The following is a 15,715-nucleotide window of genomic DNA, read 5'->3' as shown; positions in this document are numbered from 1 at the left end:
GGCCTTATCTAGCTTCATTTGCCAGAATCCTGAAGATGCGTCCAATTTACTGAACCATTTTGCTCCCGCAAATTGCGACATGATTTCATCTCTGGTTGGTAGTTTGAAATGTTCTCGTTTAATAGCTTTGTTTAAATCTCTGGGGTCTAGACATATTCTGAGTTGTCCATTTTTCTTTTCAACAATTACTAAGGAGCTTACCCATTCAGTAGGCTCATCAACTTTCTGTATCACACCCAAGGCTTCCATGCGATTTAACTCTTGTTTCAGTTTTTCTCTCAGCGCAAACGGCACTTTTCTACAGGGGTGTATCACTGAAGAAACTTGTGTGTCTATATTTATTTTATGCTCTCCAGGCAAACAACCTAGACCTTCAAACAAGTCTCTGTATTCTGTAAACATCGATTTGCAGTCATCTTCTACTTGTGATGTCACCATAAAACTTTCTTTAGCAAGCTTAGTTTCTCACAGGAACTTAATCCTAGAATCGGTTGCACATATTTATCCACAATCAGTAGAGATGTTTTAAACTGTTGTCCCTTATATTTCAGTGTCACTAAGCATGTACCTTTCACAGGAATTTCCTCCCCAGTGTACCCTGTAACTTTTACTTTGGCTGGATGAATTTTAGGTTTTACTCTAAAAGTCTTATAGTCTTGAAATGATATTAAATTCACCTGCGCGCCAGTATCAAGTTTAAAGGGAATGACAATCTCGTTCACAGTTAAAGGGACAATCCATTCTTTCTTATCTGCACTGCAAAGTTCAATGCAATCCACAATTAATTCATCTGTTTGTTTAACAGCATGCACTTTGGTTGTTTTACTTTTAATTTTACAGCATTTGGCAAAGTGATTAAGTCTACCACATTTCATGCAGGTTTTACCATAAGCAGGGCACATTTTAGGATTGTGAGCATTTCCACATCTACTACACATTTCCTTATTAGACTGTGGCTTAGACTGCTTCATTCTTGAGAATGGAGGTTTGCTTTGCTCTGTTTTATGCGCTACATGGACAGCACCATCAGCGTCCTTGTGTAACTTTTTGGCTTGAAATCTAGTTATTTCTGCAGATCTACACATAGTCACTGCCTTTTCTAGTGTTAGGTCTTACTCTCTCAGCAGTCTCTCTCTGAGTCCATTATCAGGTATTCCACAGACAATATGATTTCTAATCAGTGAATCCTTTAAATCACCAAACTCACAGGTTTTACTGAGTGATTGCAGCTCTGTAACATACTGATCAAATCCATCTCCAGACTTCTGATCACATGTGAAAAACTTATATCTTTCATATGTCACATTTTTCCTTGGCACAAAGTAATCTTCAAACTTTTGCATTATAGAAGATAGCACCATATTCTGCCCCTCAGCAAACTGAAAACTATTATAAATGTCCAGCACATCCTCTCCTATCACATGGAGGAATATGGATGCCTTAGTTTTGTCAGCCTCTGTATCAGCTCCATATGCAGCAAGATATATATTAAACCTTTGCTTAAATCTTTTCCAGTTTTCAGACAAGTTACCAGACATCAGCATGCCGGTTGGAGGAGCTAGTTTATCCATGGTTACTCACTGTTTGAAGAGAGGAGCACACAGCCTTACAGGCTTCTGCAGGATTCTCTCACACTCTGAGAGCACTAGCAGTCCAAGTTACACTTCTTCTGACACCATGTTTTGTTCATATGTTTGTAAATCCAGTCATCAGGACACAGAGACATGTGAGTTCACTGCTGTGCTGTTTATTCCCTCACCAACTCCAGGCACACTGCACACTGGACCACCCACTTCCCAGCATCCCCCTGGTCCCAGGGACCATCACTGAAGATTCAGGCTTACACAGATTAGTAAGGTAGTGTCTACAAATATAAGCATTCTAATACACTAACATCACAGGTACAATGTGGAATCGGGGAGGCACAGATCAATGTGGGATTGGGGGGAGAGTACAGCACAGTACAATGTGGGATTGGGGGGAGAGTACAGCACAGCACAATGTGGGAAGGGGGGAGCACAGCAGTGTACAATGTGAGATGGGAGCACAGAACAGGAAAATGTGGGATGAGGGGGCACGGCACAGTACAATGCGGGATGGGGGAAGCACAGCACAATGTGGGATAGGGGGAGCACTACACAGTACAATGTGGGATGGGGAAGCACAGCACAGTGCACTGTGGAATGCAGGGGTGGGAGGGCGCCGCACAGTACAATGTGGGATAGGGATTGCCATCAGTGTGGTACCATGGATTGCTAACATCGATGGTGTGAAACCATCTGCTAGGGAACCATTGATGGTTTCATCTGGTCATCCCTTCTTTGCTATGGAGTGGGCTGCCAGCCAATCAGTGTCTGGGGGTGGGGCTTTGCGGGTATCAGGGGTAGAGCTATGCTCTGTGTCCCAACAAAATATAGAGGGGGGGGGGAACCTATTTGCTTGGTCTTTACCATCGATGGTAGGAAACCATCTGGTTCTCCACCATTGATGGCTGCAGTATTCAACATTGACTATAGGCCATCAGTGATTTTAAATCATCGATGGTCGATGGACATCCCTAATGTGGGATGGGGAGGGTGGGCACAGCACAGTACAATGTGCAGGGGAGAGCACAGTACAATGTGGAATGCACGGGAGACCACATCACAGTGCAATGTGGGATAGGGGGAGCACAGCACAGTAAAATGTAGGGTGGATGGAGCAAAGCACAGCACAATATGGAATGCAGGGGGGGGGGGGGGCAGCGCAGTACAATGTAGGAAGGGGTGAAGCACAGTCCAGCAAACGGGGTGGAGGGGAGAGCACATCACAGTGCAATGTGGGATAGGGGGAGCACAGCACAGTAAAATGTAGGGTGGATGGAGCAAAGCACAGCACAATATGGAATGCAGGGGAGGGGGGGCAGCGCAGTACAATGTAGGAAGGGGTGGAGCACAGCCCAGCAAACTGGGGATGGAGGGGAGAGCACATCACAGTGCAATGTGGGATAGGGGGAGCACAGCACAGTAAAATGTAGGGTGGATGGAGCAAAGCACAGCACAATATGGAATGCAGGGGAGGGGGGGCAGCGCAGTACAATGTAGGAAGGGGTGGAGCACAGCCCAGCAAACTGGGGATGGAGGGGAGAGCACATCACTGTGCAATGTGGGATAGGGGGAGCATAGCACAGTAAAATGTAGGGTGGATGGAGCAAAGCACAGCACAATATGGAATGCAGGGGAGGGGGGGCAGCGCAGTACAATGTAGGAAGGGGTGGAGCACAGCCCAGCAAACTGGGGATGGAGGGGAAAGCACAGCACAGTACAATGTGGAATGCAAGGGGGAAAGTGGGGGGGGGGGGGGGGGGGCACAGCTCAGCAGAATGTAGGGAGAGCCCAGCACAGTACAATGTGGAATGTAAGGGGGGGGTGGGGGGGGGGGGCACAGCTCAGCAGAATGTAGGGAGAGCCCTACCCAGTACAATGTGGAATGTAAGGGGGGAGTGTGTGTGGGGGGGGGGGGGGGGCACAGCTCAGCAGAATGTAGGGAGAGCCCTGCCCAGTACATTGTGGAATAGGGGGAGCACAATGTGGGATAGAGGGGAGAGCACAGCACAGTGTGGGATGGGGGTTGCACAACACAATGTGGGATGCGGGTAGAACAGCACAATGTGGGATTGGGAGGGGAGAGCACAGCACAGTACAATGTGGAATGCAGGGGGGCACAGCCAGGGCCAGATTAAGGGCCACATGGGCTGGAGCTGAAAATGTTCAAACGCCTATACTGAGAAGGGGAGGAGATGTGACCTGTGCCATGTGGGCATGTACACCCCCTACTCTATTACATACCGCCCAACTTTGTTTTCTTGTGGAGCGGGACACTCACGCGGCGAAGCTGCGCGCGCTCCGAAAAGGGGCGTGGCCTATGAAAAGGGAGCGTGGCTTCGCAGGAGGAACCGCAATCGCGAGCCACGCCCCCGTTTTAGTCACTGAGGGGGCATGCCTAGCGCTCTGTGATCCGCTGGCATGCTCCCTCTCCCTCTGACTCCACTGAATAGACGCTGTGCGCATGCGCACAGCGTCTATTCACCGCTGCTCTAGAGCCTCCCAACTGACCCCCCCACCACGGGACACTGTGGCCCGCGGGTGGGACAGCGGGACAGTCCCCAAAAAACGGGACTGTCCCGCAAAAATCGGGACAGTTGGGAGGTATGCTATTAGACCTCTCTCACTATGGGCCTTATTCAGCATCAGTTGCAGTTTTGCTACTTTAGCAAAACTGCAACTGCTATCACTTGCATGCTGGGGAGCCGCCCAGCACAGGGCAAGGCCACCCAGCATGCTAATTGCGGCCAGCAATGTGACTGCAATTCAATTGCGATCGCATCTCTGAATAAGGGAAGCCCCCTTGCCTCCGCAGCTTGGCTGTGAAGGATGTCAGGCCGCCACCATCTCCCACATCACAGTGGCCGCGTGTGATGTCATGTGGCTGCCCCGAACCCCGCCTCCATTTTTACCATCACACCCCTGCAATTCCGCGGCGCCGCCCCCGGACCGCCCCGTGAACGCCTTTGCCTGTCAATCAGGCAGAGGTGTTTGCTTCAATGCGATAGCATTGGCCGGCCCACACAAGAGTAGAATGGGACCTGTGCGGGCACACTGGGGAGAAAATCATCCCACTGCGATTTGCATCGCTTACACAATGCAAGCTGAATAGGGTCCTGTTTACATTCACCTCCCCTCTCCTACAAGCCCTTTACTGGCTTCCCATTCCTTTCAGAATCCAATTTAAGCTTCTCACACTCACCCACTCCTCTCCCATTTACATCTCTGACCTTATCTCCCTTTACTTTCCCACCCGTCCTCTTCGCTCTGCTAATGCACGCCGCCTCTCCTGCTGACTGAATACTTCCTCCTACTCCTACATCCAAGATTTTTCATGTGCTGCTTCCTATCTCTGTTTATTACTGTTTTGTTCCCAATTGTAAAGCACAACGGAATATGCGGGCGCTATTTAAGTATATGTTTTTACATTTCCGCATATTACATTTTCCGCAGCACTACAGGTCAACTGACCTGAAGAGTGATTCAACATTGTTGCAACAACGTAAAACAAAATAACCCAAGTGTAAGTAACCTATTGTAGTGAATTGGGAAGAGAATGTGCCTTGAGAACGTTTGGATTGTTTATTGTGGTTGCTCAATACCCATCCCAGGAAATCTCATGATGCGACATCAAGGATTAAACATTTGCACGCATTAATCCCACATATTCCACAAAGGACAGACTGTTGATGTTTGCAGAAGACGTAAGCAACCCGCCGTCATCCCTAATAGAGGAGTGGTTATCTGATGCGGGTTTTATGCCAAGTTTTATTATTACAGAAACTTTCATTCCAGTTATTGCGAGTTTCCACGCCGTGGCGACAAATTAAACATATTTGCTGTGTCTTGTCTGGTTCCTGTATAAAGAAAAAAAAAACAGTGCCAGACTGAAATGTGGCATCCAACTCACTGCAAACAACTGCATGCAATGAATTCAAAATCTGACACAGCTGCAGTCATAGGGAAACTGTTTCTCTGTAACTGTATCTAGAAGTCATCCCAATGTAACATAAACAGCCCTGCTTTGCAGATGTCACTAAATAACCCATTAAAGCTTCTCAACAAGAGAGTCATTAAAATATTTTTTTCTTTAAAGAGTCTTAAATGACTTTCTATAGACAACATCCTGTTGTGTAGTAATAACTATTCAACCAGAAAATGACTTACAGTAACTCCTTATTGTGGGGCCGCACTACTTGACCTAGCAACATAAAACATTGTGATTGTGGAAGCTCTGGGAGACCCTACAAATCCTCATTTAGAAATTGAAAGTCTCACTAATATTTGCAGTTATTGCATCTGCTAGGGAGGGAGGGAGGGAGGCAGGGTTGTGGGGAAAGGGTGCACACTAGGACCCTGAAGTGTCCCAGGCTGAGTTTTAAAAGCTCCTCCAGAGTGTAGGAACTAAGAGGGGAGGGAGGGACCAGTATACTTCCCAGCCAGCTCTCCTAAAACGCACCAGTGCTGGCCAGATCTAAACAGATGCTATAAACTACCTATTTACTCTCTCCTGTCTCAGTGAGTATCCAGATAGAGTACTGCCTGGCCAGGAGACAGATTCTTCCCATATATCTGGCAGCTCCCTGCTTAAAGGCATGAAAACAAAAAGTTTTCTTGCAGCCTGTTGAAGCCTGTGGATGTGGTGCTGGAAACGACTGTTGGAGTTAAAATATATTTCCCTGGATTTAGGATAACAAAGCAAAAAAAAAAAAAAAAAAAGACTGTGAGGAGATAAAGTGGATTTCTGTGCATCTGTGTAATAGATTGGAGGCATTGCGCACATTCCAGTGAAAATAAAACAGACACTAATTTGCAGGGAACCTCTTTATGCTTTCTAGGAACAGCAGAGATCGATCTGGAGACATGACTACATCTTCTACCTCTCTGCATGTGACAGGCTGCTGATTCCCGCCGGTAAGGACTCACTTGGGACATGTCTTGGTGTCTTTATTCCAAACAGCTTTAAGGAATGGGGATCACCTTGTAAGGTAACTGACCTACGACTGGTGCAACATAAATTGAGTTTTCATCCTCCAGAACTTATTTGCATATCCCGAATAATAGTAATATGGAGCAGATGGACTTTGTGGCAAGTTGGAATTCTCACTTCAGGCTTGGACATCTATGTTCTGCTTCCCGGATGTACCTACACTAGATTGCTCCAGGTTTTAATTTTTTGCCCCTTCTGCCGGAGTAGTGGTAGGAACTTGGGTATGGCTGTTCACACCCTAACAGGATTTTCTCTGGTCAGCTTGTTAAGCTTTGGTTACATGTCCTGGGATTGGATGAAGCCTTCAGTTCTGGGGGACAGTCCAGGTGATGCACCAGCTAAATTACAAATGCCACCCCCTTCTAGACCTCCGCACATTATCTTCATCCTAACTGATGACCAAGGGTTCCACGACATTGGGTACCACGGCTCGGACATACAAACTCCCACCCTGGACCGGCTGGCTGCTGAGGGGGTAAAGCTGGAGAATTATTACGTTCAGCCCATCTGTACGCCGTCACGCAGTCAGCTTATTACTGGCAGGTAAATAATAAGCAAGAAACAATTTTCCTACTTTCGTGTGAGCCCTATATAATATGTAGGGGTAAATTTACTAAAGCTTCTAAAACAGAATTGGTGATATTGCCCATAGCAAACCAATCAGATGCTATCTATCATTTTCTAAAAGACAATAGAGAAATGATAGACAGCATTTGATTGGTTGCTATGGGCAACATCACCAATTCTCTGTTTTAGAAGCTTTGGTAAATTTTCCCCCCAGTGTCAATATTTAAGTGATTTAGGGGTCTATTCAGGAAGCAGTGAAAAGAGTGGAGAAATGAGCCAGTGGAGAAGTTGCCCATGGCAACCAATCAGCATTGATGTAACTTTATAATTTGCATACTATAAAAGTATACAGAGCAGCTGATTGGTTGCCATGGGCAACTTCTCCACTGGCTCACTTCTCCACTTTTATCACTGCTTAGTACATGTCCCCCTAAGTTTTTGTTCTTAGTACACCTACTTGCTGGAATGGCGTATTTATTATTTGCCAGGGTGGAACCCAGAAGAATGAAAAGATGTTTCTCAAAATATTTAATATCGATGGCATATTAATATGTACAGGTAGTACTTGCTGAGCCCAATATCAGCCCCTAGCCAGGTAAAAAAAATACCCCATCAACAGTGTGGGGGACACAAAAGTTTGCAGTAGCAGGGGACATAATTAGTTAAAATATATATTTCCCTTCAAAAGATAATAGCACTTAAGGTGTGTACACACGGTGCGATATGCACTTAACTTTCCTTACGATTTTCACTATATAGTCGTAAGGAAAGTTAGTGCATATTGCAGTGCGTTTACATAGCTTGCGATGCCGATGCACGATCCCGCGAGATCGGCATTGCAAGAAAAAATAGACTGCGCAGGCAGCCCAACATTGACTATATATCGGCGGGGCCAGACTGTTGCCAAACAGCGCATTGCGCCATGTGTACATGGCTTTATACTTGCATTGTATTGAGGTGCAAATCACTGTCCAGTCACTCATCGTCCAATTGTCACTGAACAGATTTAAAATAAATAAATAGCAAAATAAATAAATAAATAAAATAAATAAATAAATAAATATCAAAATAATTAAATAAATAATTGCTGCTGGAGTTGTGTAGAGTAAAATGTTCACATAAATGCAATACTAGTAAATAAGAGTTTCATTGTGTGTTAGGATGGTTGGAATTTTCTGTATCTAATGCGTAAGTTATAAAACTGCCACCTCTACAGCACTTTGGGGGGGTTCATCATCCACGTATTGAACTCGCTACTTTGTCGTACAGACACAGCCCATAACAGTATTCCCTATATCGGGCTTGTGGAAATTCGACTGGCAAAGGCTAGGAGCAGATATCCTAGAGGGTCCTGTGCAGAGGGCTTAAAGTTACTGCATATGTAAACAAGAGAGCACTTGTGTAGCCAGCAGCCCTTGCCAAAAAGGAACTTGGCTCCTTTCCCACTTGCTTTAACCCTTCAAATGAGGGAACATGGCAAGTAACTGAGAACATGGTGCTTGAAGCCTCTGCCCAAAAGTCATCTGAGCAGTTTAAGGACATTTTTATAACGTGCATGGCAGAGGTTAAACTGTATTACAAAAAAAAAAAAGACGTAAGAATACAGGTTGCAGTGTTCTTTCTGTTCACAAGGACCAATTTGACTTTAGGTGTAGGAATTCTGCTGCAGATACAAATCTCTCTTTGGAATGAACTTCCTGGTTCTGGGAAAGATAGGATATGCCTACCTAGCAGCCTGTTTAATGCGGAGCACTGGGCAAGGAGAAGGCTTCCACAGATGCCACTCATTGTCATAAAACACAAAGGCCCTCATTCCGAGTTGATCGCTCGCTAGCTACTTTTTGCAGCCGTGCAAACGCATAGTCGCCGCCCACGGGGGAGTGTATTTTCGCTTTGCAAGTGTGCGATCGCATGTGCAGTTTCTGAGTAGGTCTGAACTTACTCAGCCCTTGCGATGACTTCAGCCTGTCCGGTCCCGGAATTTACGTCAGACACCTGCCCTGCAAATGCCTGGACACGCCTGCGTTTTCCCTACCATTCCCAGAAAACGGTCAGTTGACACTCATAAACGCCCTCTTCCTGTCAATCGGTTGTGCGAATCGATTCTTCGCTAGAAGCATTGTACAGTAACGATGCTGTTTGTACCCGTACGACGCGCGTGCGCATTGCGGTGCATACGCATGCGCAGTTTTGCCATTTTTTGTAACTGTGCTGCGAAAATCGGCAGCGAGCGATCAACTCGGAATGACCCCCAAGGTTATAACATAAAACCAGGATGTGTGCACAGTAAATGAGAACGCTGTGACAAAGCAGCACAGTGCCGTACCTCGAGCAAAGTCATCACAGCAATTTGAATTCAGGAATCAAGGACGTGATTGGATGTTGGTGTTGGGTGCTGTTAGGATGGCACAACAAGGTCACAATGCACAGCAGACTGCTCTGTTGTTACGGTAACTTAGGGGCCCATTTATCAACGAGTGATAAAACTCTTTGCTGTACGTCCTGACGAAAAGGTCTGCGGACCTTGAAACGTTGACATGTTTGGAATTATGCTGAATTATTAATACACGGGATTCTTGACTTACCCTGGAGTGTCGCCTCATTCTTATACGTAACATACTGGTGATTATTAATTTCTTTGGGAAGGCACCCTACATTTTGCAGTTTGTCCTGAGTGCCAAGCTATTCTGCTGTGTGTGTATATATATATATATATATATATATATCTTAGACCTTAGGGCCCCCTTGTTTTATGTACCCCGGGCCCCCCGAAGCCTTAATCCGGCTCTGCTGTGGCCAACAACAGAGCGAAGATGGGGGTACGAGGGCACCCTACGGTATGATTCATTCTGAATTGTGTCATTGTAGCCCTGCCCTCAGTGGGGGGGGGATCCATGATGACACGATCATGCCGCCATGCCCCCCCGGACAGCCCACCTTCACACCGGCCACTCCCCTGGAGGAGGGGGCAGCCAAGTCAATATGTATGCTATAATGGCTGCAGGGTGTGCAGTGCACACGGGGCCCACTCCGCACAACCTGCCTAATTCAGAATTTATGCAGTGCTGATATATAGAGAGGTGAGCGATCTGACTGCGCACGTGTGGCGATTCACTTGCGATGATGGTCACAGAGAGGATTCATTAGCAAAGGAATTGACAGACAGGGACTGTCTGTGGGAGGTAACGGGCGGCAATAACATCGGTGTTTTCGGGGCATTCGTCAGCCTGTAACTGTAATCCCGTATACAAAAAACATGCACGATCACAGAGTTACTCAGGGCTGCGGCAATGGAATTAACTGCGATCACTGCAGCGCCTATATAGTCAGTTCCTTGGATCTGTGAACGTCTCAATACAGATCCTCCTGGCTGTGACGTTTGCCGATGTTTGCACAGTATATGGGATTTCTGTGCGGATGCATCACTCTGTATGACACTATTAGTTACCATGTAAAAATAAAGCTGTCCATTGTTTACAGGCACATGTAGGCTGTGTTTTCGGGAAGCAGTTGGCTTACCGATGGACGTGATCCCGGCGGTCAATATACTGACGCCGGGATCCTGAAGGATACCGCAATCCCGGCGTCTAGATACCAACCTTGCATGGGATACCGGCGTCACAATACCGACAGCCGGTATCCAGATTGTCCTGACAGCTGGCATCCTACCGCGCGCTGGAAGGGGGGTTGGGTGTATTCGGTTTAGGCCTGAGGCGGGGATTAGGGGGCAGGGCCAGGTAGGTTAGGCATCAGGGAGGGTTAGGGTTAGGCACACAGAAGGCGAGGTTAGGGTTAGGCACCACCCGGGAGGGTTAGGGTTAGGCGCCAACAAGGAGGGTCAGGGTAGGGGACAGAGGAGGGTTAGGGTACTTTAGAGGGGGCTGTCAGTATTCTGACCACCGGCATACCGTCCATCGGGAGATACTGAACCCGTGTTTTCCCTGCAAAATACATAAATGCCACTGCAGCGCGCCGCCTTGCATCACAGCATGGTTTGCATTGTGCCAAATCCTAAGGCCCATATTTATTAAGAGGCAGCAGTGATAAAACGGATATTGTATTGCCGCGGCGGCTGAGTATTACGTAGCAGCACATAAATACCGGATGGCAGTGGTAAGGATACTCTCATCATGACTGGGATGTAATGGAGCCCTAGTTCAGCGGCCGTGCGGGATGCCGGCCGAACTCGGACGTTTTTTAAAGGGGCAATCATGTACAAGACTAAACCACGCCGTGTACATGATTGCCCCTTTAAAAAAAGTCTGAGTTCGGCAGGCATCCGACACGGCCGCTGAACTTGGAATTCAATACATTCAGGCCCATTTAACAGAGACATGGCTTTTCTCCTCATAATAAATAAATAGGCCCATATCAAATGTTATGCCTCCCACACGTTAAAGGGGAGCGCAAGCAGGGAAGACCGATGTAGCTAGACTCTGCCCCCTAGCCCCTTACCTCACAGAAAGGCTCACCATCTGCCCTAGTGCCAGGCGGTATCCGGTGTATAGGTTGACAGTCAAAAGATCGACTCGGTCAAAAGGTCGACAGATTCAAATGATCAACATAACAATGGTCCACACATCATATGGTCAACATGAGTTTTTATTTTTTTTTTATTTTTAGCATTCTTTCACCTTTTTCATACTTTACCATCCACGTGGACTGGGACTGGGAACCTATGCTGAGCGTAGTGGTAGCAGAGCGAGGCATCTTGCCCAAAGCCACTCGCCATGCTAGGGGACGCGGCACTCTAACTAGGGTTTCATGTGCTGAAACCTACAATTTAACACCCTAAAGACATAAAAACTCATGTCAACCATATCCGTGTTGACCTTTTGCTTGTGTCAACTTTTTTCACATGTTGACCTTTAGAACCACATCTGTGCCCGGACCCCGCTGATTGCTCCACTGACAGACTGGCTCAGTATCAAGTCATTATTTCACACACTAATCCACCAAATATTTTTCTCTGACGTCCTAGTGGATGCTGGGAACTCCGTAAGGACCATGGGGAATAGCAGCTCCGCAGGAGACTAGGCACAAAAAGAAAAGCTTTAGGACTACCTGGTGTGCACTGGCTCCTCCCCCTATGACCCTCCTCCAAGCCTCAGTTAGATTTTTGTGCCCGACCGAGCTGGGTGCAATCTAGGAGGCTCTCCTGAGCTTCTTAGGAAAAGTTCGTTTTAGGTTTTTTATTTTCAGTGAGACCTGCTGGCAACAGGCTCACTGCATCGAGGGACTAAGGGGAGAAGAAGCGAACCTGCCTGCTTGCAGCCAGCTTGGGCTTCTTAGGCTACTGGACACCATTAGCTCCAGAGGGACCGAACACAGGCCCAGCCTCGGAGTCCGGTCCCAGAGCCGCGCCGCCGGCCCCCTTACAGAGCCAGAAGCAAGAAGAGGTCCGGAAAATCGGCGGCAGAAGACACCAGTCTTCACCAAGGTAGCGCACAGCACTGCAGCTGTGCGCCATTGCTCCTCATGCACCACACGCTCCGGTCACTGATGGGTGCAGGGCGCTGGGGGGGGGCGCCCTGAGCAGCAATATAAACACCTTGGCTGGCTAAATTACATCACATATAACCCCCAGGGCTATATGGATGTATATTAACCCCTGCCAGATTCCGAAAAAAAGCGGGAGAAAAGTCCGCCTAGAAGGGGGCGGAGCCTATCTCCTCAGCACACTGGCGCCATTTTCCCTCACAGCTCCGCTGGAAGGACGTCTCCCTGACTCTCCCCTGCAGTCCTGCACTACAGAAAAGGGTAAAACAAGAGGGGGGGGCACTAATTAGGCACAGTATAATATACACAGCAGCTATAAAGGGAAAAACACTCTATTTGGTGTTATCCCAACATATATATAGCGCTCTGGTGTGTGCTGGCATACTCTCCCTCTGTCTCCCCAAAGGGCTAGTGGGGTCCTGTCCTCTATCAGAGCATTCCCTGTGTGTGTCCTGTGTGTCGGTACGACTGTGTCGACATGTATGAAGAGGAAAATGATGTGGAGGCGGAGCAATTGCCTGTACTGGTGATGTCACCCCCTAGGGAGTCGACACCTGAGTGGATGAGCTTATGGAAGGATTTACGTGAAAGTGTCAGCTCTTTACAAAAGACAGTTGATGACATGAGACAGCCGGCTACTCAGCTGGTGCCTGTCCAGGCGTCTCAAAGACCATCAGGGGCTCTAAAACGCCCGCTACCTCAGATGGTAGATACAGACGCCGACACGGATACTGACTCCAGTGTCGACGATGAAGAGACGAATGTGACTTCCAGTAGGGCCACACGTTACATGATTGAGGCAATGAAAAATGTTTTACACATTTCTGATAGTACAAGTACCACTAAAAAGGGTATTATGTTTGGTGAGAAAAAACTACCTGTAGTTTTTCCTGCTTCTGAGGAATTAAATGAAGTGTGTGATGAAGCGTGGGTTTCTCCCGATAAAAGACTGATAATTCCTAAAAAGTTATTGGCATCATACCCCTTCCCGCCAGAGGATAGGGCACGTTGGGAAACACCTCCTAGGGTGGATAAAGCGCTCACACGCTTGTCAAAACAGGTGGCACTACCGTCTCCGGATACGGCCGCCCTTAAGGAACCTGCTGACAGAAAGCAGGAGAATATCCTAAAATGTATATACACTCACACGGGTGTTATACTGCGACCAGCAATCGCCTCAGCCTGGATGTGCAGTGCTGGGGTGGCTTGGTCGGATTCCCTGACTGAAAATATTGATACCCTGGATAGGGACACTATATTACTGACTATAGAGCATTTAAAAGATGCGTTTTTATATATGCGTGATGCACAGAGGGATATTTGCCGACTGGCATCAAGAGTAAGTGCGCTGTCCATATCTGCCAGAAGAGGGTTATGGACGCGGCAGTGGTCAGGTGATGCTGATTCCAAAAGGCATATGGAAGTATTGCCTTATAAAGGGGAGGAGTTATTTGGGGTAGGTCTATCGGACCTGGTATCCACGGCAACTGCTGGGAAATCCACATTTTTACCCCAGGTAGCCTCTCAACATAAAAAGATGCCGTATTATCAGGCGCAGTCCTTTCGGCCCCATAAGGGCAAGCGGGCGAAAGGCGCCTCATTTCTGCCCCGTGGCAGAGGGAGAGGAAAAAGGCTGCAGCAAACAGCCAGTTCCCAGGAACAGAAGCCCTCTCCCGCTTCTGCCAAGTGCTCAGCATGACGCTGGGGCTCTACAAGCGGACTCAGGCACGGTGGGGGCCCGTCTCAAGAATTTCAGCGCGCAGTGGGCTCACTCACAAGTGGATCCCTGGATCCTTCAAGTGGTATCTCAGGGGTACAAATTGGAATTCGAGGCGTCTCCCCCTCGCCGTTTCCTAAAGTCTGCCTTACCGACGTCTCCCTCCGACAGGGAGGCGGTATTGGAAGCCATTCACAAGCTGTATTCACAGCAGGTGATAATCAAGGTACCCCTCCTGCAACAGGGAAAGGGGTATTATTCCACGCTGTTTGTGGTACCGAAGCCGGATGGCTCGGTGAGACCTATTCTAAATCTAAAATCTTTGAACACTTACATACAGAGGTTCAAATTCAAGATGGAGTCACTCAGATCGGTGATCGCGAACCTGAAAGAAGGGGATTATATGGTGTCTCTGGACATCAAGGATGCTTACCTCCATGTCCCAATTTACCCTTCTCACCAAGGGTACCTCAGGTTTGTGGTACAGAACTGCCACTATCAGTTTCAGACGCTGCCGTTTGGATTGTCCACGGCGCCCCAGGTCTTTACCAAAGTAATGGCCGAAATGATGATACTCCTTCGAAGGAAGGGAGTTTTAATTATCCCTTACTTGGACGATCTCCTGATAAGGGCAAGATCCAAGGAACAGTTGGTAGTCGGAGTAGCACTGTCTCAAGTAGTGCTGCGGCAGCACGGTTGGATTCTCAATATCCCAAAATCGCAGCTGATCCCGACGACACGTCTTCTATTCCTAGGGATGATCCTGGACACAGTCCAGAAAAAGGTGTTTCTCCCGGAAGAGAAAGCCAGAGAGTTATCCGAGCTAGTCAGAAACCTCCTAAAACCAGGCCAAGTATCAGTGCACCAATGCACAAGGGTCCTGGGAAAAATGGTAGCTTCCTACGAAGCAATCCCATTCGGCAGATTCCACGCAAGAACATTCCAGTGGGACCTGCTGGACAAATGGTCCGGATCGCATCTTCAGATGCATCAGCGAATAACCCTGTCCCCAAGGACAAGGGTGTCTCTCCTGTGGTTGTTGCAGAGTGCTCATCTTCTAGAGGGCCGCAGATTCGGCATTCAGGACTGGGTTCTGGTGACCACGGATGCCAGCCTGCGAGGCTGGGGAGCAGTCACACAGGGAAGAAACTTCCAGGGCTTGTGGTCAAGCCTGGAGACATCACTTCACATAAATATCCTGGAGTTAAGAGCCATTTACAATGCTCTAAGCCAAGCAAGACCTCTGCTTCAAGGTCAGCCGGTGCTGATCCAGTCGGACAACATCACGGCAGTCGCCCATGTAAACAGACAGGGCGGCACAAGAAGCAGGAGGGCAATGGCAGAAGCTGCAAGGATTCT

General features: G+C 47.8%; 1 protein-coding gene and 1 long non-coding RNA gene across 3 annotated transcripts in view; one reads left to right on the top strand and one right to left on the bottom strand.

Moving 5' to 3' along the window:
- LOC134933432 (uncharacterized) overlaps nt 1-15,715 on the bottom strand; it is a 52,631-nt gene that overhangs the window by 11,286 nt on the left and 25,630 nt on the right. The gene's annotated exons all lie outside the window — the stretch shown is intronic.
- The window catches only part of ARSI (arylsulfatase family member I), a 35,424-nt gene that overhangs the window by 13,953 nt on the left and 5,756 nt on the right, over nt 1-15,715 (top strand). Inside the window, exons 1-3 of one of the 2 annotated variants that reach the window (XM_063928636.1) lie at nt 1,597-1,726; nt 5,037-5,106; nt 6,422-7,116. In XM_063928636.1, coding sequence (XP_063784706.1) covers nt 6,797-7,116 — 320 coding nt within the window. In that variant the 5' untranslated portion in view covers nt 1,597-1,726; nt 5,037-5,106; nt 6,422-6,796. Of the gene's footprint in view, nt 1-1,596; nt 1,727-5,036; nt 5,107-6,421; nt 7,117-15,715 lie in introns of those variants that run through there. The other variant, XM_063928637.1, reaches the window with a different exon arrangement.

The sequence above is a fragment of the Pseudophryne corroboree genome, chromosome 6 (assembly GCF_028390025.1).
Source record: "Pseudophryne corroboree isolate aPseCor3 chromosome 6, aPseCor3.hap2, whole genome shotgun sequence".
Taxonomy (NCBI): domain Eukaryota; kingdom Metazoa; phylum Chordata; class Amphibia; order Anura; family Myobatrachidae; genus Pseudophryne; species Pseudophryne corroboree.
The sequence above is the reverse complement of the archived record's forward strand: the minus strand, read 5'-3'. Positions and strand labels throughout refer to the sequence as shown.